Source organism: Castor canadensis, chromosome 13 (assembly GCF_047511655.1).
Source record: "Castor canadensis chromosome 13, mCasCan1.hap1v2, whole genome shotgun sequence".
Taxonomy (NCBI): Eukaryota; Metazoa; Chordata; class Mammalia; order Rodentia; family Castoridae; genus Castor; species Castor canadensis.
The window spans coordinates 72,858,165-72,883,306 of NC_133398.1; the positions used below are offsets into that span (position 1 = coordinate 72,858,165).

General features: G+C 41.1%; 1 protein-coding gene and 1 long non-coding RNA gene across 14 annotated transcripts in view; one reads left to right on the top strand and one right to left on the bottom strand.

Annotated features, from left to right (window-relative positions):
* Positions 1 to 25,142, bottom strand: part of Trpm3 (transient receptor potential cation channel subfamily M member 3) — an 835,737-nt gene that overhangs the window by 92,178 nt on the left and 718,417 nt on the right. For 9 of the 13 annotated variants that reach the window (XR_012440467.1, XM_074052024.1, XM_074052023.1 and 6 more), the window contains 8 exons: positions 16,948 to 17,048; positions 15,427 to 15,561; positions 11,881 to 11,931; positions 4,598 to 4,633; positions 4,298 to 4,438; positions 2,338 to 2,367; positions 1,172 to 1,461; positions 392 to 620 (listed from right to left, as the gene is read on the bottom strand). Coding sequence is in view for 12 of the 13 variants with exons in the window: in XM_074052024.1 (XP_073908125.1) it covers positions 392 to 620; positions 1,172 to 1,461; positions 2,338 to 2,367; positions 4,298 to 4,438; positions 4,598 to 4,633; positions 11,881 to 11,931; positions 15,427 to 15,561; positions 16,948 to 17,048 (1,013 nt within the window). In the remaining variant the exon portion in view is untranslated. The remainder of the gene's footprint in view (positions 1 to 391; positions 621 to 1,171; positions 1,462 to 2,337; positions 2,368 to 4,297; positions 4,439 to 4,597; positions 4,634 to 11,880; positions 11,932 to 15,426; positions 15,562 to 16,947; positions 17,049 to 25,142) is intronic. The other 4 variants (XM_074052027.1, XM_074052021.1, XM_074052028.1 and 1 more) reach the window with 1 other exon arrangement.
* LOC141415442 (uncharacterized) overlaps positions 1 to 25,142 on the top strand; it is a 200,619-nt gene that overhangs the window by 56,678 nt on the left and 118,799 nt on the right. The window lies entirely within an intron of this gene.

The following is a 25,142-nucleotide window of genomic DNA, read 5'->3' on the forward strand; positions in this document are numbered from 1 at the left end:
ATGTCTCTTTGGCATGATGCAAGATAGCGAGGGGTCAGGCTCCCACAGAGTGAAAGGTGGTCTGGGTGGAGTCCTGCTGCAGTACAGCTCGTGTTAGAGAGAATGGAGCCCTCTATGGAACCTATGCATGAGTCTTCTGAAAAATAGTAGTAATGTGTAGGCTCCATCTTTGGAGGTTCTGATTTAGCAGGTCTTGCAGAGGCCCTAGGCTCTATATGAAAATCAAGACGCTACCCAGGTCTTGATTTTCAGGTGATTCTGATGAACAGTGTTTAGCACCTCTCTTCTGAGGCAAGAGAACACCCGATCCCACTGCAGAGCTGGTTTGGAAAACTCACTCCAACCAACCCTGAGGCTCTCATAGCGACAGGGCCTTCTTGGGTGTGCTGACCTTGAGGCCTGAGTTCTTGCGCATTCGAAGACGACCCATCCACATGTCGGTGAGCAACATCTGGCTGCACGTGTGTGCAATGAAGTCCCGGTGCTTGGCAGCCACGGCCAGCTGCAGGCATGTGGCATTGCTCCAATTCTTCAACTCATATGTCAGCAGTTTCATGGCCAGCTGCTCATCCTGCTTGTAGGACTGGTCCAAGAGCTCCACAGCCAGCTGGCCAAAGTCCCTGAAAGATAGAATGTTTGGAAGAGTCTGTTAGGCCAACTTTGGGGCTTATATGACAAAAGCGGGGGACCCAATGGCCAACCGTGAAAGGTGGTTCTGTGTGGAGTAGGTTTTTTTTGTGTCAGGTCTGGTCTATTCCTAAGTTCATCCAGTAAGCATTCACTGTGTCAGATACCATGTTTAAAGAGAGGAGTAAGTCAAACAAGGCATGATCCCTGTACTAAAGACCCCAAAGTTAAGATATATAAATAGGAGAGGCAGATCCATCAACCTACGATTGATTATAGTGCAGAGTATCTTTTAAATGTGACAGACCTGAAGTTCGACTCCCAGCCTTGTCAATCACAAATGTGCGACCTTGCCCAAGACTGTGGGTAGATGAGAGGATAAAGTGAAGTCTGTGTATCTGTACATGCCTCCATGTGTGTACTGTGTGCAGTAAAGGTGAATCATGCCACTGTCTGGATGCACTACCGGGGTAACATCCCAAAGTATTGTGGCATCCACCTTCCCTTCTCTCCCCCGATCTCCCCATTTGCTGGGCGGGCCAACCTGGAGTTGTGGTTCAGCTCCTGGGAAATGTCATCAACCATGTCATTCTCAGAGGCCTCATGAGCCATGGCTTTGCAGAGCTTACAGGCCACCAGGGCCTTGGCCATGGCCTCCTCGCCATGCTGCCAGAAGAACAGTGCCATCTTCTGTCTCTTCATGAGGACAGCCCACACCATCAGCTCGTGGAAAGGGAAAGGGAAATGGTTGATCTCAGGGTCATCCAAGTCGATGTCCACTTCTTCTTCACGCTTCTTGGTTGTCTTTCTTCCTCGTCTCAAGGGAATATCATCCTGTAATTGTAGAAAAAACATACAGGCTCAGCTGGAAATGAATCAGCTCAATTCACTACATAGTTACTGTACATCTTCCACTGGCTTAGCTCTGGGATCAATACTGAAACGAACCAGGCCAGCTCCTATTCTAAAAGAACTCAAAAGCTCATCCATGGCTAATTTTAAAATAAGGTATACTAAGTAAATGCATGTACATATTAGTTTATACTTTAAATATTATTTTAAAGCCAGGCGTGCACTTATAATCTCAGCATTTGGGAGGCAGATGTAGGGGAATGTCGAGCTTGAGGCCAGCCTAGGCTACCTAGTGACACCGTATCTCAAAAATTAGAAAAAAAATTTTATGAGCCATTTCCTTTTTTTTGTTTACTTTTGTTCATTTTTTTTCCTCTTCTAGGGTTTTTTGTCCCACATGATAGACAGCCCTACCCTTTTTTTTTTTTTTGCTGAAAGAATGAGGATATTCTATACTCAAGTTTGCCTATATGACAATAGCTTTTTGAACAAAAGACCTGAAAGATCATCTGTTGTGAGTTTCTACACACCTATTAGATGCATCCATGAAGTAATTCTGGCCATTGGATCTGTGACTATTCATAAACAACCATGAATAGATTTTGCTTACTGGAATTTATGTGCTTGTTTTTCAAGTTAGTATTTCAAATAGGATTTATTTTTTGTTTGTAAGCAAGGCTAACATAACCTTATGGTGGAATTGTCAAAGCTACTGTGAGTTGGGCCCATGACATTTGGAAAATATTTATTTCCTTGTTTTAGAATCATGTATTAATCTCTACCATGGAAATGAACTCACATTTTTTTAATGTGTAATTAAGAGAGTAATTGACACTGATAATTTAAGCAAACACTTACTTCCATTCCCAGCAGTTTCAAGGCTTTAGGCTGTTAAAAAAAGTGAGTAAAGTTAGATCTTTCTTTCATTAAGCTAAGAAAAGAACTCTACTATATTATAAAAAGGTAATATAAAAATTCTATCATACCATATAGCATTAATTTTATTTCACTGAATAAAATACTGCAAGAAGAATCAATTTATAGAAATTCTAGGACAATTTGGGATTTCATGATTTTGGTGAACTACAGAAAATTGGGAAACTGGAGAAATATGAGGTTGCTCAAGGTTGGAACCTGAAGGTTTATGACGTGTTTTGTGGACTAAGATTTCTCTCAGCTTCCAATAACCATCGTGCCTGGCTGATTCCTCCATGCCATCTGGTACCTGAATGAGTGCTATCATCTGAATGTTTGTCCCTTCCCCGAGATACATGCATCAAAATCCTAACCCCTGAGGTAATGATAGTACAGTAGACATTTTGGGAAGTTATTAGATGAAGATCTCCTCATTAAGGTTAGCGTCCTTATGACAGAGACTCATGGGGCTGATTTGCTGTTTCTCCCATTTTAGGACACAGTGAGAAGTTCCCATCTATGAACCAGAAAATGGGCCTTCCCCAGAAACTGAATCTGTTGGTACTTTATCTTGAACTTCCCAGCCTTCTGAGCTGTGAGAAACAGATTTATCTTGCTTATGGTATTTTGTTACAGCAGCCTGAACAGACTAAGACAAGCAGGGAAACATTCAATCAAACAGCTCAATCAGATATCTCTCCCCTCTGAAAAATCTCAGAGCAAGCTTGAGTGGGCCACAGGGCAGGTGCTGAGGGTGGTAAAAGTGCAATTGGCATGGAAAATGTCCTCATACCAGCTAGCATCATGGCCGGGCTGGGGATGTGCAAATCAGGCACAGACTGAGGCTGGCAGAGAAAGCAACTCAGCAAATTACCAAGCTTGGTTTCTATTTAACAAGGGGAGATAGAAAATTACATCTCAGGGGTCAGGAGTACCATGTCTGTGCTTCTCAGTATTACAGAATGGTTGGATGCCATCTTGGAAGTTAAATTCCTCCAAATTTTATGTGACTATGCAAGTTGGAATAACTTGACCTAGCCTCTCTCCCTTTCACTTTCAGCTTCTAAAATAGCCACCCAAAATAAAAACCACAAAAATAAAATACCATTAAAATTTTTTGAAAGCGGGGGGGAAGAAAAGAAAAGAAAGAAAAATCATGCCCACCACCAGCTGGAGACACAGTTTTCACCCATGTATGGCGAGGGTCCCTGATACCCTTTCAAAGGGTGAATGACGTCCAAGTTTCATAGTACTGTAATACTAAGATGTAACTGAGATCTGACATTTCACAGTAGCACAGGTGGCACAAAACTGTGGGGAGTAAAGGCAGTGGTACCCAACTTTACTACTGCCATTAGACCCCCCTGCTAGGCATTTGAAGAGAAAAAACGCAATCAGCCTACCAAAACCCAAAAGTTTCATTTCAGAATGTTCTAGAAGCCCTATATAATCACTAACTTGGTTAAATCTTCCCCCTTGACTCCATGTCCCATACTGTCTTGTGGACAAAAAAAACTGCCCTTATAGTACTTTTGCCACTGTGCCCTGTGAGGAATGTCCTGCAAAAAAACACTTATGCAATTGTTTGGGTCAAATTTTTTCATGGGATATCATTTTTACTTGAACTAGCGCCTGGCAGACAGATTGGAGATAGACTTGGACATTGGATAGGCATTCTTGAAATGACCCAAGTGAGACTGCCGTTTCAAGGAAAGTAACTAACAGTGTTTGTTGCCACATTTTAAACTTAATTAAATTGTTCACCCATTGGATGAAAGAGGGAAGTGGAGAAGTTATCGCCTTCTCCACTGGTCTTGCATTTGAAGACAAAGAAGCCACACCCCAAACCTCTCACACCCTAGTCATCCCAGGAGGGGGCCCAGGAATTTTCAAGAAGCCTCACCCTCTTGGGGCCAAAGAGGTTGTGGTAGAGGGTCCTGAAACGCTTGCGAGTGTAGTTGCAGCGGTAAGCCCCGCCCATCAGGTACTCGATGACCAGGCCGATGTCAATGAGGCTGATTCTGTAGTCCGGGGGCAGGTTCCCCTGTCAGGGACGAATTGAACAAACAAACATCCAAGAGACAGAGTGGTTTACTAGGGATTCCATCGCATGTGTTCTGCAAGTATTTTAGAGTAAAAAAATATAATGTAAAAAAAAAAAAGAAACATATGAATGTATTATTATGCTGGTTAATTAATTCACCTTAAAATAGATCCAACCGAAACCTGGATATTCTCGCTTGGAAAGAAGACATAAGTTAAATAAGAAGATGCAGTAACCGTTGGCAATAACAGAAAATCAAAATATTTATTCAGGTCTTCAGCTGGGGAGAAAAAAACACCAGTGTAGCAGAAAGAAACACAACAGGCCAGACATGGAAAATGCCATCATTCCCTGCCACCAGGAGCAAGGTTCCCCAAATGTCCCTGAGCCCCCTCGCTGTCTCTGACCCACACCCCTCACCACCGTCTTGCAGATCATTGATTTTCTTCCCACTCACTAAAGGAAGGCTCTTCTTTGAAGATGAATGTCATTACCAGGGCAGCAAGGCTTAAGTTCAGGTCTCTAACACAAAACCTCTATTATCTATTTAAAAGATTGGCATGTTTTTCATAAAGGAGACAGGTGTGGAGGAGGGGACTTAAGGTGTCAGGCTGGAGTTGTATGTGAACATCCCTTGTGTTTAAAGAGAAGTGGGGAAGAAGAGGAGAGGACATTTTATCAATGGAATATCTTCCCAGAATTAAGGAGAATTTTCAGCTTATCTTTCAAAGAGAACAGCAGTTCATCAAGATCTTAGAGTTATGGTATACTTTTAATTATTTCTTCTTCTTCTTTTCTTTTTTTTTTTTTTTCAGTGCTGGGAACCAAACCCAGGGCCTCAAACATGGTGCATCTTTTAGTGGCTTACCATATAAAGAGGCAAAGTCAGAAAAGTTTTTGTTACCTACTTATTACTGCTTTGCCCTTCAAAAGAGAACTCTTTTAGGCTCTGGGGAAATCCTTGCTCTGTTAAGTCAGGGAAAAAGTAGTTCCATTTGTGGGGAATTCTGAGTGCACAGTGACTTCTAGAAGGTGCTGTTGTTCAGCTCTTACCATGTGGCTTAGTTCCTTCATGCAGGAGAGCATTCTGTAGCAGGAATGGCCCACATCACATTGTGTAGGAAGCCTGGGGCATCATGTCCTGAGATTTCAGAGTCACCAGGGTCTTGGTTCATTTTGTCCCTAGTGGAGGACTCATCAAGGATTTCTGTCTCTTTATGGAAAAGACTCCCAATCTAGAGTGATGGTTTTCCAACTTTGGTGTTATCAGAATCACCTGGGGAACTTGATGACAATGTAGAGGACTGGCAGTTGTCCTGCCTAGTATAGCATGTTAGGCCTCTGTGTGCCTTATTAGCAACTCCCACTGGTTCTGCTATCCACCAGTCTGTGAAACGCCTCTTTACTAAATAAGGTTCGGGGGTGATGACAGCCCAAATGGGCATTAAGAGTGTGAAATGGGAATCCTTGTCAACAGGAAATTCACTCAACTCTTTTGCTGCGCTGAATGCAGGTTTTCAGTCATCCTTGCTTAGCTTTCCTGTGGACAATGGCATCCATTTGAAGGTTTTGGGATTCAAGTTAGGGGTGAGCATGTATCATATCATTAAACCTATAGCTTTAGAGTTTTCTTAATTTTTAAAAACCTTTGCATTTCCTATGCCTTTTATAGTGCTTGGGGTGTAGTAGGCGCTTAGAATGTTTTTATGTTGAAACTATAAACCAATAAAACCATGAAATTAATTGATGTGGTTGGGATCCAGTCTAGGTTTAGGCTTTTGGTATTATGTTCTCAGGAACAGAACTAACTAGCTACAATGTCTTAGTTATCCTTGGTTGGGATAGCCCTGGTTCACTGGGCAATTTAACTCAAAACAAGTATAGCAACTTATGCCCACTTTTAATCTTGTAAGAATCTTCTAAACTTAAGACACAGGTAATAGTGAGAATAATACATATGTATTTTGTTTTGAGAGACTTAGGTATGAGCATTAGCTTAAGTTCTCAGAATGAGACAGCAATATTGCCTGAAGACAATGCTGAATGGCAATATTTGTGTGTTTGATTTGTCTGTAAGAGTAGAGGAATTGTCAGGAAAGTGATTGTAGCAGTAAAATTCAAATAAAAATGTAAGGGCAAAGAAAAAATTTTTAACAAATGATTTTACCCAAAAAGGTTCATTAGGGATATATATAGCTGATGGAATTTTCTCAAAGTAAGGCTGATTATTTCAGATTGATTTATATGCAGTCAGATCTGAAGATGAAGAAAGGATTCTGACCATTCAAGTGAGTTTGTTTGACCACAAGGGGGCGATGTTCACATAACCAATGCCATTGAGATTTCTCCCTCACCAGTATTTATCTGCCTGTTCTGTTTTATTTGTGTAGTACCGGAATAAAAGGAATACAAAGTGGGTGGAAGGACTGGAAGATAAGGAGGGAGTCAGATGTTCTTGTTGAAATGATATCTGGAGGAGGGAAAGCTTACTTCATCAAGTAATGTGTCTGAACTCTGCTTGTAAGGCTGATTAGATCTGTTTCTTTCCAGAGACTTTTGGGGGCAGAGAAGTTGAGGGGAAATCAGCTTTACATAGGAAGAGTAGAACTCTTTTAAGGAAGAAAAAATATATTTCATAAAATGAATAAAATTGGGTACAGTGTAGGGGTCTTGGGATAAGCATGTCTTGGGTGGACTCTGAAGGGGATGGCAATGGTAAATGTTGAAGTGGTAGGCTGATGGCCTTGACCTTCTATGGCTTGCAGATGTTACAGGTGAAGCATTTGCATTGCTTCTCCTAGGATGACCATTGCTGGGCAGACAGGGACATTTTGGACACTCATGCAGAGAACAGCCAGAGATACGGCTCCCTAGTACAAATAGCAATGGGCAGGGCTGTGGAATTGACTCTGTCCACGTGACTATGGAAAGAGCTCTGTCTTCCTCTGTACCTCAGCTTATGCTCTGAAAATAGGTGTTTTGGTCCTGACTGTTTCTCGAAGTCCAGTTGTATGGTCAATACCTGGCAGCTGCTCTTATTTCTATGCTGCCAGGCCATTGGGCAAAGACCCTTGTCCAGAGCTTCCAGGGTTGATGCAGCTTCCAGCTATTGCCTGAAGTTTGCTTAGTGCAACTAGGGACTAGGAGGCAATGGACTGGAAAAGCATAGGCAGGGATGGGTGCTGCATTCATTATATCCATCTTCTCTGGAGAAGGCAGAGAAGGTGAAGGGTACTCGCATACCAACAGGTAATGTCAAAACTTCTGGAGGAGTCTTCCTTTACTTAGGGCTCTTTCAAATCAGAAGTCAAAAAAATGATGCACTTATTCTGCCTGCTGTTTCTGATACCCTCCCCCACCCTTTTGGTCATTACTTTGGTAACTGTGAAAGCCTGAAGAGTGATTCCCCATTTCATGCCTTAACAACACTGTAGGTCATATAATTCAAATAATTTGATAGAGAGGCTTGGGGCTTTGGGAAGGTACAATCTGACAACTTGAAAATGTGGTCTCCCTTTTTTTCATGCTATGATCAGCTACTCTAAAGGTAAGGTTTAACCCATGCTGTGCTTAAGGGTATCCTAATTAAAGAAAGTTCAAGTTCACATATTACATCTCCTCTTCAAAATGAACTGTTTTTCAAATGTTGGCTTATGTTACTGCTATTATATTTCAGTTGTTTAGGAACATTTTTTTGAAACTCATAATAAGACTTCAAAACAAGACTGTTTCCTACTGATGTGTGAAAAGTGGAAAATGACTGCTGGTTTGCAGGTTTGCCAAGGGAGAGGCAGGAATAGACCTCTCCTCAGACAGTTTCTATAATAAGGAAAGACAGGCTGAGTTGGTACCTGTAATCACCAGGAAAACGCAGGGAAAGTGTCAAAGGACACTACCCAATGTTTGGTACATTAGCAAGGTCAAAAATTGGGGTAGTTTAAAAAAAATAAGAATGCTTTTGCAAATTTGCATGAATTTAGCAGAAGGGCTTATGAAAATGTCCTTTCCTTATCCAAAATTTTAGACATATCTTTTTATTTCTCTCCCTCTGTTTCTTGCATTCTGTAAGACTTGGGTCTAATTAAGACCCAAGTAAGTGTATATGTAAATGAACTTTAAATTATTATAATTTCACCACTACCTCTATATAATATTAAAACATCCATCATCCTTTCTTGGTGGGGAAGGATAGTATAAGTAATCTGAACTATTAGCACATTTAATTTAAGAAAAAAAAACTACTACTTTAAAACATACAGAGGCACAAATTGAGCAGACAGCTACTAAAATGGCAGGTTTTATTTCACAGAAAAGCAGACAGACTTGGGCCACTCTGGGTTACTATGAGAGCATTGATACATTCAATGGATTTATGCATGGAACAGTTCGTGGAATTGGATTGGCTTATATCTATTCAAATTTCTGATTGATGTTGAATAGCAATTCTTTACCTCATTGCACCTAGATTGCTCCCTTGATAGAAATAATTTGGATGTTGGAACTGGCTGAGGAGCCATTTTCCACATTCAGTTCTGTTGGTTTAAAGAATAATTCGATGTGGAAATACCATGCTGGTTGACTTACGACAGTCTGGCAATTCCTAAATGTATTCCTAGGCTTACAGGAGTTATTTATATTTAATTTTACAGTCAGATTATCAAATACTATGTTTAAGGTCCAGAACTGTGTTACTAACTCATGAACAACATTTTGTACTAGAGTTTATAATTTACTGATGATTTTTTACAGATTGTATGTGTGTGTATATATATATATATATATGTATTGTATAGAAGAAAGCCCATGTTACCTGTTATTGTGCTCCTTAATTTTGAAAATTGCTGAAACTTCCCAGCACTTTCAGTATTTTAAACCTAGTTTTTGTAGCGTCTGAATATCTGATTGACCTAAATTGGTGGAAGTCATCTGGAACCATGTGAGAAATATGTGCAGCAATGTTAATTTGTCTCTCATTCTCTACTTTAAGAAACACAAAATAAAAAGTTTCATTTTCTGCTCCCTTCATCCATATAACAAAAACTGTAGACACTTTTGGCTCCTTTGATCACCATGGCTTTTCCTTATTATCCATAATAACCTCACCTTTATCATAGAAATAACAGACACTCACCTTTATCATAGAAATAACTGGAACCTGCATTCCTATCACTACTTCTTCCAAGGGAAAAAACTTAACACAGCCTTTCTGTTTTCACTACTTTGCCAGTGGTCTCTTTTCCCAGGTAAAAAGATGATTTGCTAGGCCAGTTCAGTACTATTCTGGGTGGTTTTTTTTCCAGTTACTAAATTAGTAAGTAAATGAATGCTTATGTAACTATCTTGTTGCTCCAATATTTGGGTCACACTTAAAACAACAACAAAAAAAGGTCTGTTCTTAGCTAATACTTCCTCTTCCCAAGTTCTTACCATCCTGTTCATTCTGTTAAAATGTATTATTTTTGGCTGATATTTTTAGATACAAAGCTTAAAAAGGGGAAAAACTCACCCTAAGGATATTTTACAGGCCTCCTAATAATACCAGTGATACGAGCAAATGCACGAGGCAGCTCAAGGCATTTCAGAAAAGAGAAAATGCTCTTGCAAAGCCGAGTCCTGTGGGGAAGAGAAGCTAACAGGAGGGATTTTGATCATTTATGCTCAGCAAAAACTACAAAATTCTTCTGGCAAGACCTTACTGTGGGAAGAATGGGTGGTGGAAATAAATGGGTGACTTGTTCAAAGGCTTGGGCTGGTCAATGGTGGGTCTCATCAGAAAGCCTCACAATCTAGCTAAGGTGAGGGAATAGTACCCGATTTATTAGTTTAGAAAAGCTCAAAATATACTGGTGAACACGAGCAACAATTAGCATGGCAAAGAGAACATGGAGTATGAACACCCCTAATATTCTGGGTTTAGTTTCCAGGCAATTTTAAGCCAGGATAAATTAAACAAAGGTAGAAAAGGTATGAAGGGAAGAGAGATGGGTTTGCTGAGTGTAGCCATGCTACCGTGGCATGGAATGAGCAGACCAAGGAAAGCTGTGCTCTTGGTAGAGTGGTCATTGAGTTGGGTCTATGTAGCATCTGTTTCCCTTCCTTGCTTTGAAAGAGATCCAGGCTTCCCTCACTCACACAGATGAAAAATTCCTTCATTAAGTTTGCATGGAGGTGGGAGTTTGCAAGAGCAAAACAAAAAACCAAACAGCAACAACAAAACACAAAGAAAAGGAGTGAGTTTTTTTTCTTGGTGGTTTTTATTTTTATATGCTTTACTTATTATTATCAAAAGTCCAGTAGGCTAAAATAGGCTATAATCAGCCTCTGGGTCTTTGCTTCACTTGCTACAGTTCACCTAAAGGCCCATTCTAGGCAATGACTTCTTATGAGAGGAAGAAATTTTCCTTTAGTGTTGATCTCATCTTGCAGGTTTCTCTAGTGTGTCCTGTGGACTTGGGTAAAGAATTACTACAAAGTGTTAGTAGCAGTAGATATATGTGTGTACGTGTGCACACCTGTGCATGTGTTTGGGGGGGCCCATAGATTTTGTTCTTTGGAGTAAAGAGTTCAGAAACCAACCTACCACTTATGGAGACTGGGCAGAGACTAAACACTTGGTTAACATCCAACACCATCTTCCTACACCTTAGGCTTCTCATCTTTCAATTGGTAATACTACCTAATAATAAGACAATACTAATAATTCTACTTGTAATTGTTGTAAAGATTAGATGAATTAAGATACATAGAAAGTTTGTATTAATGCAGTGATCCTAATCATCATTAAATCACAGCTATTGTTATTTTATTATTAATTAAAGGATCTGAGTTCTAATGCTGCTACTCTTCACTAAATACTGAATCTAGTTCTTACTTCCTTGCCTTTCAGCCTCCATATCTGTAAAATGTGAATAATTTGCATGACTTAACCTACCGGCTTTTAAAAAAATCAAATGAGATGATGAATATGAAAATATGTTCTGGAAAAATAAAGTGCTAGGAGAATGGAATGCATATATGTGTTATAGTCCCGGCTTCTCTGAGGCTTTTGTATTTTGTACGAGGCGGGAAGTGATCTTACATCAGGAACCAGCAAGTGAAGGCACTTCTTATGTCAGTTAGGCACCGTGAAAGTAGCTTCAAACAGTCAAGGGCATATAGAAAAGACAGGAAATGGCATAAATCCACATGGCATGGGGAAAAGCCCACAAACCAAAAGCATTACGTCCAACGACAGCATCTAAACCACGGCAACTGGAGATGAGTCTACAGCTGCATTGTAAGCAGAGGAGTCCGAGTTACAAGACAGACACGCACACACTGTTGGACTGAAGGGACCGGCAGGGACAGGAATACTCTGGTAACACATGCAAAACAGAGACGCTGTCTAATCACAGGAAGCAGTCAGGACAGGACCTCCGACCTGCAGTCGAGAGGGTTCTTACCTTTTTGACATCCCTGACCAAGTGGTACAATGTATTTGAGGGCCCATGTCTCTGAAAACAATAAAGAAGAATCAAACAGTTTTGCTGGTCAGGGGCTCTAAATGGCAAGAGAAGAAGGATCTAGAAGGAAGGGTCTGGCTGGTGGGGACAGGTCATCACGATGGACCTTGTTCTAGTTGCTCAGTTGTACCTGTCTTTTCTAAACAAACACACTGGCACAATTTTGGATTGTATTTGCTCCAGAAAGTGTGTTTGAGGTTTTAGTTTCAAACTTTATAAGGGAGATTGTCAACTCTGGTGACAGCTGGGTCCAGCAGCATTGAAGGAGCTAGTTTTGCAGTGGGGGAAACAGAGGGGTCAATTTATCCCACAGGAAAAACTCTTTTGGCAAATTGTCATCACAACATGTTTGTTTCACCTAATGAATGAGAAATTATTGCAAAAAGGGGCTGGGCAACTTTTTTTGTAAAAGGACAGATAGTAAATATCTTAGACTTTGTGGACTACAGAGTTTTATCAAGTCTGTTTAACTGCTATTATATTGGGAAAGCAGCCATAGGTTTTATGTAAGAGAGGTAGGCTAAGTTTCAGGAAAACTTTATGGACACAGAACTCAAATTTCTTCTTTTTATTTATTTATGAAGACAGTTTTTTTTGTTTGTTTTTGTTTTTTGGTTCTTTTTTTTTTTTTTTTTTGGTAGTGGTACTAGAGTTTTGAGCTCAGGACTTTGTGCTTGCTAGGAAAGCACTCTACCACTTGAGCCACACCTCCAGCCCCTTTACATGTAGTCCAGGTTGGCCTGGAACTCACGATCCTCCTGCCTCAGCCTCCTGAGTGCTGGGATTACAGGCATGTGCTGCCATGCCAGATAAATTTCATATAATTTTAATCTGTTATAAAATATCCTTCTTTTGAATGTTTCAACTATTGAAAAATCTTAAAAAGCCATTCTTAGCTTTCAGTTATAGAGAAACAGGAATTAGGCTAGATTTGAATTTTGGATGATAAGTTGCTGAAACCAGGTTTAAAGAAAAAGCTGAATTCTTTTTGGGGAAAAGAGAGACTGGGGGAAAGTACGTATGTGTGCTTAAAGTAAGAATGACGTGAAATGAGTTGTCTTTCTGGAGTAGATAAACTATAGGTTGACCAATTAAATTTGAATTTCAGATGATAGTCAATGGACAATTTTTTAACTTAAATATATTCCATCTACAACTTGGAATATAGGGTTGGCTCTTTATGTCCATGAGTTCTGCATCTGCATATGCAATCAACTGTGGTTGGAAAATATTCTAGGGAGACAATTGTAGCCAGGCGTGGTGGTGCACGTCCGCAATCCTGCACTTGGGAAACTGGCACAGGAGCATCAATAGTTTGAGGCTGGCCTGAGCTACATGGTGAGACTCTCTCAAAAAAGCAAAAAATAAAGAGAAGAAAAGAAAAGAAGTGTGCATACTTTATATGAATAGACTTTGTCCCCTTTGTCATCCCTCCCTAAATGCAACAATATGGCAACTACTAAAATAGCATTTACTTTGTGTTGGATGTTAGTAGTAATATAAAGATGATTTAACATATATTGAACAGGTTTTATGCCATTATGCATAAGGATTTGGACTTCATTATCTGCAAAACTTCTGGACCCAATCCCATGCAGGTATGGAGGGGAACTGAACTCACACTAAAAATTACTTATTATTTACTGAAATTCAAATTTAACGAGGTATCTTTTATTTTTACTTGGTCAACCTGGCAACCTGATTGAAGGGTCTAAAATAGTGATGGCAAATCCTTAAGTAAACGTGTCGTTACACATTAAGTACTGAGCGATGCCTGTGTGCTGTCTTGACCACCTACCTATTCTGTGAAGCACATATCAGATCTCTTTTCCAACAGAGTGATGTGCTCTGAAGTGACTGAACACACAAGCTCTGGTGTCAGGTTCCTGGCTCCAAACCTGGCTCTGAACTTAACTGTGACTCAGTTTTATCTAAAATGGGAATAATAATACAATTTCTTTTGATAGGGTTGTTTGAAGATTAAATGATGACATGTTTATAAGGATATTAAAGCCTGTGCTTGGCACTCAATAAATACTATGTATTATTATTATTATTATTATTATCATTGGGGCCATTCACTGTCACATAATCTCTTTCCACAGAATATTTCAGGTAACCTCCACCAGCTGCTAAGCATAATGAAATTGACTGGCCTTTCTCAGTCTAGAGCTTTCCTACTTCTTTCTTTTTCTGTCTATTCCCTTAGCTGTCTGACTGGTGATCTGTTCAACTCTGACATTTATTTATGTCCATGAGTCTCCATGTGTTGGAGTAATTCTGCAGAGAGCACAGACACGGAAACTACGCTGCTACTTGCTTACTTCCTGTAGTGGAATGAGATAGAGCTGAGGTGTCACCATCGAAAGCCAACCACTGGCTGGGGACAGAGCAATAAGCCCTCTCTTATTGGGGGAAGTGATACTGTGTCCAGTGAGGGGGAAGTCATTTCTGAAATAGAAGCTTAGGTTGTTTATTGGCTTCTTTCTTAGAAGTTCTGTGACCTTGAAGAAATCACTTCTTGGCCTTCATCAATGGTTTGAATTCAATGGTTTGAATTTTTGTGCCTCTGCAAAATTCAACTTAATCATCAGTGCAAAATTCAACTTAATCATCAGTGCAAAAATATTGGCAGGTGGGGTCATAATGAGGTGATTAGGTCATGAGGGCTCCTTCCTTGAAAATGGAATTAAGGCCAATACAGAAGAGTTTTCATACAGTTGGCCCTTTTATAATTCTGCCATGAGAGGACACAGCATTTGTCCCCTCCAGAGGATAAAACCACAGGTGCTATCCTAGAAACAAACAGAAGCTCTCACTGGACACTGAGCCCACTGGCACCTTGATCTTGGACTTACAGCCTCCAGAACAGTGAGAAATAAATGTCTATTCTTTATAAGTCACCCAGCCTCAGGCATTCTGTTATAGCGGCACAAATGGTGAAAAACTTCAGTTCTTTAAACTTCGTTGACTTTTAGAGAATATCAGCTGTAAACAGAATAAAAATCTCTTTTTTTGGGTAATTCCAAACAAGAGGTATTTTACATCTTACTTCACTAGTATGGAAAAAGCATGAACTTCATAGTTTTGAAGATAACAAAATAGTACAGGATACTTAATTGGCCTCATTGGGTGGTTGGAGTTAAATCAATCTCAATCATCCTTTGCCAGTTGCCTCAAGCCCCCTCTGGGCTTATAGAATAAACTGTGCTCTGATTTCTAGAACCTTGGCTTTGTTTAAAAATCTGAGGACAAAACCCCTCGGTCATAAGGTAACTTTGCCTTAGATATTGACAACTGAGCAGTTAAAACAAGTGGAATCTTGGTGACTTGATGTTTGTTGTCTACATAGGTCTAAGGGAGTAGTTGTGAAGAATGATCCATGCATTTAAGGGGAGCGGGGAAGAGAATCACAGGCATGTAGAGGACAGGAGAAGGAAAAAAAAATACACATAGAAAGTAAAAAGTGCCTTAGCTCGGCCCTACCGTATTGTACAATTCCTCTAGTCTGGAGATGGTGAGAAAACGATGCATGCTTACTCCATTCTCTATGAGCAATTTCACAAAATCCACCCTGTCCAAAACTAGGGCATCCAACATGGCTTGCTCCAGGGACCCCACCTGCAAATCAAGTCATTGAGTTAGTCTGCCCCAGGTTCTAGGGGTTGCGGTTCCTCAGTATTCACCCGAACAGCTTAAAAATGCTTAAAAACAGCTTAAAAATGGATGCCTTGGTATCAATAAAACTTTAGCACATCCAAGTACATGCTAGAGAGTCTGCTCACAGCTCCACTCTGTCCCCCTCTGTGTTTGGGGACCTGTCATGGGAAATTGAAGTCAAGGATTTCTTGGCCCAGAAGTTGCTTCTTCTCTACATCTCTTTCTTGTTCTGGATACTGAGATGATGCAAGGGTTTACAAGGTCCACCCCCCCGCCCCAATTCTCTTACCAATGCAATTGAAGTGCTGAAGTGGATATTTCCCACTGTTTCTGTTTTCATCTTCCTTGGGCTCTGAATGAGACCCCAGCTGACTTGAGAAGAGGAACCCAAGGAGACCAGAGGGCCAAAATAGAACCCAACCTCTGGGGAGAAATGGGCAAGACAGAGGCCAACTGGTGTTGCTTCACTAGAAGAACAACCTAATTTCTGGATTTTCCACTGGCTAGCATTTTTATGCAATTCCTTTTATTAAAATTTCCTAATGTCCAGATTCCTTGACAAATATTTCCATGCTAGCAATCCACTAGCAATGATGAATACAGGTGCTCAACCACAGCCAGAAAGAAGCTGTTGGGGAATGGAAGAACTAAGAAAGACCTGCCCACTAGCAGTGTGATTCTAAGCACAGAACTCAAATTCCAGGTTGCTGGTTGACTCCTGTAGATGTGTGCGTATACCACCCAATGGTGAATTCCCTAAGTCTTCATTTTTGGTAGAGTGAATTGAGGGAAATAAACCAAGAACAATTATATAAAGCTTTGGTTCCCTCATGCTGTTCTTTGGGAATGGGAGGACCTGGGCTGAGCCACCAAGACCAGATGGCACCTGCATAAGGAGGCTTGCTAATTCTGCATCCTGAGGCATGACCCAGCCACAAAGCAGCATGGGGTCTGCACTTGGAAGCTGCCACCTCTTCTTTTTTGCCTGCCTCAAAGGCAATCAGAAACAAATGAATTCCACTCCTTCCCTAATTTTAATCCATACAATTTCATATGTGTCTTTAAAGACATACTAAAGGCTATTTTTGCAGCTGAAAGTTGCTATCAAGCTGCTCAGAAAGGAAAACGTGTGGAATGTTTGGTGTTGTGTTAGCTCTAACTTCCACCAGGGGGCAGCATTTCCTCAACTATGAGAAGGGGTGCCTAGATCAGGGACAGTGCTACACAAAGGAAGGTTTTTCATCCTAAAGAAAATGCAGTAGTTTCCATAGCCACTCTCAAAGGCTCCTTAAACAAATACCCTTGCCCAAGCAAGTGGGCTTTTCGGGGTGATGACATATACTCTACCGGCCACTGTTGCCCATAAATAAAGATCTGGCTGCGAGCGATGTCCACTCTGTTCCAGGCTAACGCTAAGCTCAGTTGGTCTGGGGCCGAGGCATTGGCTCCTGTGCATAGACAAGTGGGAGAAAAGAGCAGGAGAGACAAATCAATGGTCAGTCATTATGCCGAGAAGATCCACTCCATCACCCTGCCATTGATCCCCTCTTCCTGAAGAGCAGAATGTACAGTAATACTTCTACTGTATGTTGTAGATCGTTTAATAGCATCCCTGGATTCAACCTAGTAGGTGCCATCAATACCTCCCACCCTCATCCTCTCAGTCATGGCAATCAAAAGTGTCTCTGGACTGTGCCAAATGCCCCCAGGTACCAAGGGAGACAAAGGCAGTCTGTTGAGGGCCACTGCTCTACAGCCTGGCTTGTCAAAGTTGGCCTTGCATCAGCATTACCAGAGAACTTACTAGAACTACAAACCTCAGGCCCTAAGCCAGATCCGCTAAGTCAGAGTCTGCATTTTAACACAGTCCCAGGCCTGTTGTGTGCACATATGGCTTGAGAAGCTCTTCTCTCCAGCACATTTTGCTGCTGCTGGCCAGTCTGGTTTCAAGGTGACTTTGGAACTGTATTTTGCGTGATGGGCATCCTCATCAACTAATGGGCTAATGTTGCCATTGCACTAAAAAAAGAGGTGAGACATCTAAGAGAAAGGCAGGGGGCGGGGATGTGAGGTAGAGCCCTTGCCTAGTGTGTATGAGGCTCTGTGTTTCATGCCTAGCACTGAAAAACCGAAAATGACAACAAAAACCATTGCTGAGCCACACAGTGGTCTTCGTCTACTTTCATTTGTGGATGGACACCACTGGGTCACTTTTCCAGATCCTCATTCTCCACACCCTCTAAATCTGTGCTGTTCAAATGTGGCTGTTAGGTCATTAAAATTTAGCTTAATTAAAGTTGAAACTTTAGCTCCTCAGTCACATTAGTGGCATTTCAAGGCTCAGTAGCTGTGGGTAGCTGCTGTTGAATTGGTGTGTACAGGCAGAGGACAGTGCTTTTTTCTTTTTCTTTTGTTCAAGTAATAGGTATTGAAACCAGGGCAACTGCTCTATCACTTGAGCCATGTCCTCAATTCTTTTGTTTTTTAGATAGGGTGTCCTGCTTTTGCCTGAGCTGGCCTCAGATGATCCTCTTATCTCTGCCTCCTGGGTTGTTGGGATGTAGACTTGTATCACACACTCAGCTTGTTTTTGAGGTAGGCTCTTGCAAACTTTTGTCCAAGTTGGTCTTGAGCCACAATCAGGAGGACATTTCTATTATACGAGAATATCCTATGCTCCATAAATACAACCTGGCAGGCAGCTGGATGTGTGACTGAGAATGGAGGCAGCAATGAGCAGAGCAAACACTGGCCACCCAGACCTGTAATTTCACCACTGTGTGAGACTGAACTCTGAGCCTTTGTTTTATCATCAGTGAAATGGAGACAGGAAGAATTATCCTATTTTGCCTGGCTGAGATATCGAGAGACTGAAACGGGTCACATAAGTGAATTAACATGTGAGCAGGTTTTTCACAATTTATTAACACCCTTGGTGTACAGGGGAAGAGACATCTTGCTGTTGAATGTCCCACGAGTAAGGGAGGAAGACAAAGAGAAAATAATCTTCCCTGGTTCAGATATTTTGAACATCTAACATGAGTTTGGCAAACTATTAGATGTTTCTACCTGTTGCCATATGCGGTGACTCAAACAATCCTGGTAATTGAGCTGGAGTGAATAATAAAAGACAAAATAAGTACTAATAGAGGGTCCACAGCAGTGTTCATCATGTCAGAGGTGAGATTCAGACCTGGCGAGCTTCTCCTCTTCTGCTCACTGTTGCTTCTGGTATGTGCATGAAGGAAGGAGGGACAGCCTTGTGTGTCCTGCCCCTCCCTCTGGGCTCATCAGCAGTGGAGACTGGGAGCAATGAGGTAGGGCCAGGGTTCCTGCTGACTTAGGTATAAACATATCAGTGACTCTAAACTTTGCCACACAAAGAATCATCTGGGGAGATGTGAAGCCATCCCTAAGCTTGGATTACCCATACCAATTAAATCACGCTGCATGGGAGAGTTTCTAACATGCAGCAGAGGCTGGGAATGCCATGAGCCTCTTTTCCTGCTCACCCAGCCTCTGCCCTGTGGGCTCTGCAGTGGGGAATTGGGTAAGCCAGGTGTTTGCTAGATGGGCACTTCTCAAATTTGAGCATGAGTAAGTCTCACCTGGAGAATGTTCTAGAACACAAATTCTGTGTCACAGTAGCTCTAGGGTGAAGCCTGTTTTCTGAATTTCTAACAGGCTGCCAGGTGATGCCACTGCTGCTAACCTGGGACCATGCTTTGCATAACAAGGCCCTGGGGAGCTGTGGGGCCATGTTCCCTTCATGAGTGGAAGAATATTCCTGATTATGGTGTCAAACACTGATGGGTTTAGTATATAAACCACACACTTGGAGTAAATTGATCAGTGTTTGGAATGATGAATTCAGTTTCCATAGGGAATTTTCCACTCAGAAAATTATTTCTCAGAAAATTATCTGAGATTATCTTCTCAGAAAATACCAGGGACCCAAAAACTCATACCAGGGCAACTGGCATTAACCAGTGATGAACAGGACTGTGTCAAAATGTGCTGTGATTAATTTAGAGACAGAGAGAGAGAGAGAAAAGTAAAGGCTCATTGGGATTGCCTTTTGAAAAGCTGGTGCTCTGTCTTTCCCTTTGCTTCTTTACTTTTCCTTTTAGAATGCATTTTTAGTTCAATTAACACATAACAATTGTACACATTTATGGAGTGGAGTGTGACATTTAGATACAAATGCACAATGTGCAGTGATCAGATTGAGGTAACTGGCATACCCATCACCTCACACGTATCATTTTTGGGGGGAGGGGTTGAGAATGTTTAAAATCCTCTCTACTAGCTCTTTTGAAATATAGCACTAATTGCTGTCAACCATAGTTATGCAACTATGCTAGAGAACATGAGAAGTTAGCCCTCCTATCCAACTGCACACTCCTGTCCACTAATCATACCCTCTTTCCTCTCTCCCTCATATCTGTTTCACTCTCTCATAACTACTATTCTATTCTAGTTATGTGAAGTCCACTTTTTAGCTTTCAAACATAAGTGAACATGCAATATCTATCTTTTTGTGCCTGACTTATTTCACTTACCGTTATGTCTTCAATTTTATCCCTGTTGCTGCAAATGACATGATTCCATTCTTTTCTGAATGAAATTTCATTATGTACAATATATAATATATTTTTATCCATTTATCTTTTGGCAGATATCTAGAGTAATTCCATGTCTTGATTATTATGACTAGTGCTGCAACAGATGTGATGTTTCTTTGACATTCTCATTTCTTGTCTTTGTGATCTCTGCCTACTAATGGGATTTCTGGATTATATGGTAGTTCTATTTCTTGAGGAACCTCCCTACTGTTTTCCATCCAAGATTAACTAATTTGCACCCCCACCAATCCTGTATGAGAGTTCTCCTTTGGTTCCTCAGCAGATCCTTTGGTTACTGCTGGCATACTGTAATGATTTGCTCATTCCATTTGCTGTTTGAATGTCACAAATTTGTCTGTTACCCAAGTCAATAATAGCAGCACAAACCTGATCAAGAATGTATAGCAGGATGCAGTGATCGAGGTCAAGGTGAGCTACAGGCCTGAATGTAATAAGGGAAGTGTCAAATGAAAACATGAAGCTAATAAGTCTTGACTTCAAAAATTGGAAATATGTCACTTAAGAATGGCTCTGAGAGACAGTTTGGATCAGCACAGGGTGACTAACCATCCTGGTTTGCCTAGGACCATCCATTTTAGCACAGAAATTCCTGCATCCTGGGAGATGCCTGTACCCCGAGTGAGCCTGGATGGCTGGGCACCCTGTCTGAAGAAGCTCTAGTCTAGATAATATATGCTAATTCATTTGCTTACTTATCTATCTGTTCATTCATCTATTTATTCATTGAAAGACACTGATTTCATGCCTTCTAATATGACAGACACTATGCCATCATGAGGACAAACATGAATAAGACAGGATCCTTTGTCCTGGAAATTTACAGCCTAGAGGATGAGAGAGCTTTGTGATTTAACATACCAACCAAAGCAATAATTCATTTACCTGCTCAACAGATATTTATTGAATTCTTTCTGTTCCAGGAACTCTTTGGGCATTGCACATCCAATGGTGATTGAGATGACTCTGGTCACTCTCTTCATAGGGTTTACATTCAACTTGTAGTGGGTCAGCATTCAGAAAATCAACAAATAAATAGTGCACTTTCAGATTATGTGGTTCTGTGAAGGAATAGTTCCACTGCCAGGGTATGGGGGATCTGTGTCTACACAAGTAAATTGAGCACTGTTCTGGCCACCCAGTCTTTCATGTTCTCATGACAATATCAAGCCAGTTAGCTGGAGCAATCTATTTGCCAGGCCGCTCCCTGAGATGAGGACCAGAAACAGAGTCATCAGATGCACAAGCATCTGAGTTTTTTAGGGTATCTAGTTGATCCTGTATTGGAAGCAGAGGGTTGGAAATTCCTTGATGGGTCTGAACTCTGTGTGGCGTGGGCTCAGGAAGCCCACCCATATGGCGCTGCTTCCTGAGCTTATGTCTGATCCAGAGTGGGTGTGGGGACTTGGTACCTTTGAGGAAGGTCCTTCTAAACTCTGATAGAAGGGTGGTGATGATAATGACAAGGGTGATGGTGGAGTTGTTTGCTTATTACAAGTGGACAGAAGGCCTGCTGAGAGTAATATTTGAGCTGAGACCTAAATGATTAGACACAGCTAATATGTGAGGAACTGGGGAAAAGCATCCCAGGAAGAGGAAAGATTAAGTGCAGACTCTAAAGCAGGAATGAATACAAGTAGGTGTAAGGCATAAAAATTATGGTTTTGCTAATTTGTCTTTCTGCAGGAGGTCAGGAAAGATCTAAGACCATAAATAATGAACACATGGAGTTTTAAGGAATTAATTTACTGGAAGAAAGGGATGAGGAAAGACATTCTAGCAAAGGGAACAGACTATGCAGACTGGGGAAGTGAAATAGTGAAGTGCATTTGGGAAATTCATGGCAAGATGTTGAATATATGTTTGAGGTATAGAAACAGAGAGAGATCAAGCTAGTCCTGGGGGACTTCTAAATGATGGGACGTTCCCCCCTTTTTCCTGAAGGCTTATAGAGACCATTACGCACTGTCTTCAAAACAGTACAGTCACATTTGTGTCTTAGTAAAAGTATGGATTGGAGGGTTAATTGGACAGAAGGGAAGGAGTAGCTGGGAAGGTTTTGCAATATTTTAGGAAGAGAATAATGAAGACCTAAAGGAGCAGCTGGGATGTAGGGTATTTAGAGAGCAAAATTGGTAGCCCTGGGCAGTAGATTTACAGTGGGGAGCAAGGGAGAAAAAGAAGTCAAAAGGGATCCCTAAGTTTCTAGTTCAGATCTGGGTACATAATGACTACCTGAGACTGGCAATACAAGATACAAACAAGGCTTTTGGAGCAGCAGAATTTCATTCCTAACTACATGGAGCTTGAGTTGACCATTGTCTACCCCTGGAATCTCTTTGGATACTGAGGTCTGGAGCATTGGAGCAGTCAGGATTGGAGGTGGGGATTTGAAAAACATTAGCATGAATGTGACAAGAGGAGGACAAAGGGTGGATGGTTGAATAACACCAATATCTGAAAAGGTTTGAAAACAAATCATTAGAAATGGGCCATAAAAAACAGAGTCATGGAAGAGAACCCAAGTCATAAAACCCTGAACTATGGGAAGAGAGATTTTCAAGAAAGAGGAAGTTGCCACCAGAGCAAAGATTACAAAGAGGACAAATGCTCTAGTTCGGATGGGTGTCCTGAAAAGGTCCATGTGTTAAGGGCTTGGTCCCTAAGGTGATGATATCAGGAGGCACTATGGACATTTAGGGGATGGGACCTTCTGGGAGGTCCTTAGATCTTTGGGCATGTGCCCTTGAAGTAGATTGTGGGCTCATGACCTCTTCAAATTTTGCTTCCTGCCAATGGGTGGGCATGTTTTTCTGCTAAGTGTTCCCTGCATTTTCTTTTGGCACCCTACCTGAGGCATAAAAGCAACAGGTCAACCAGATCATGAACTGGAACTCTAAAGCCATGAACCAAAATAACTCTATTCTCCTTTTAAGTTAACTTTTTAAGTATTTTGTTATAGTCATGGAAAACTTTTACTTGCCTAGCACAGCAAGTAAAAGAGGTTTGTCACCCAAATAATGTATACACATGTAAGAAAATGTAAAAATGATAAAATAAAATAAATTTTTAAAAATTTTGTTGTTGATGAAAGCAACAACAAAAAAGAGGTTCATCTTCCTTCTTACAGCTCTGCACATTGCTTTGCACCAGCTCATGTATCTATTGGCTAATTTCCCCCCTCTCTTACTAGAATGTAAACTTCAGGAGGTTAGTGGTTTAGTCTACATTATCTACTGTTGTACAGTAGGTTGAGCAGTGGTTGGTACATAATGGGTGTGTTTTAGTCTGCTTTAAGAAAATGCCGTAAAGTGATAGAAATTTATTTCTCACAGTTCTGGAGGCTGGGAAGCCCAAGATCAAGATGCCAGCCAATTGGATATCTGGTGAGCCCCCCTCCCATTTCTAGTTCATAGACAATGCTTCTCACTGTGTCCCTATTATTGGAAGGGAAAAGATATATATGTTAGAAATATATGTTGGCCCCAAACCAAAAGATTAGTGATGCTGGCAACTGGGACATGCCAAAGAGAAGCTGTGGAGTGCTTCCTCTAAGTGAAAGGTGAAAGTTCTCGATTTAATGAGGAAAGAAAAAATATGCTGAAGCTGCTAAGATCTATAGTAAGAACAAATCTTTCCTGTGTGAAATTGCTGTTGTACCTCAAGCCACAAATGTACATCCACAGTGTGTGTTAAGTGTTAAGTCCTCATACTGTCACAGGAAGGATGTGCACCGCAAGTAAGATATTCTGAAAGCGAAGAGATCACATTCTTACAACGTTCATATACTATTATAATTCGTCTTCTATTATTAGTTATTGTTAATCTGTTCCATGCCTAATTTCTAAATTAAACTTTCTCATAGATATGTATGTACAGAAAGAAGCAGGGTACATGTGGGGTTTGGTGCTATCTGTGGTTTCAGGCATCCACTGGGGGTCTTGGAACAAATCCCCCACAGATGAGGGGAGGCCTGCTATATTCAGTGTTCATCTGTTCCCCAGAAACATTTTATAAAGAATATTATTCTTCTGTTAGTACATTTTGCTCTTTTGTTATTTTCCTTAAAATATCTCCATATGCAGTCCATGCTAATCCCTTTTTTATTATTTATCATTTAATGAGTTGGGTTATAATGGGCCCTGGGTAGCATTCCAAGCTAGTTATTATTCACAACTGGAGGGCTTTATTCTAAGCTATGACAAAATCAAACTTCCTCCTACAAGCATAGCTGATCTGCATAATCCTGTATGCAGCCCACCTCCTCTATTTCTATGCCCTGAGTCAGGGTCAGGAGGTACTCCTGCCACCTTCCCATTCATGCTTGTTCTTGCAGACGCTGTTACAGACAAAGGAGAGATCGTTGCATCTCAGGGCACTCTTCACCCACAGGGATGATGTTTGTGCTGGTGATTTGGAGGACTGCTCGTTTCTCTTTCCTCAGCCTCTACCCCCTCTACCCACATAGCTCCTACACACAAATATTTTGCAACATATTTTCTCATTTCGCCAAAAGCATAGCTTGCTTGTTTTCTCCTCCACTCCTTGTCTTTGTTAGGTCTTAAAGCTTTCCAGGAGAAGAGAATGATGAATTTATGTAGTCATAAAGTCTGAAGGGTTGCGTGGGAAGGAGACTGTCTTCAACAGAACTTTGCATTAGTAGTGTTCCTCTAACTTAAGTCTGGAGGAAGGATGGGCATGCTCAGTGAGGAGCAGAAAGATCTCCCAAGATGCTATTGCAATCCATCAAATAAGAAAGCCTCAGGCCCAATGGTGCTGAACAAGGAAAGAAAAGAAGAGATAGATAGCCTAGATAATATGGATGCAAAAAAAGAAAACGAAAACCCCAGAAATAGTGAGCTCTCTTGGACAAAGGGAGGAAGAATTTAATGAAGGCTT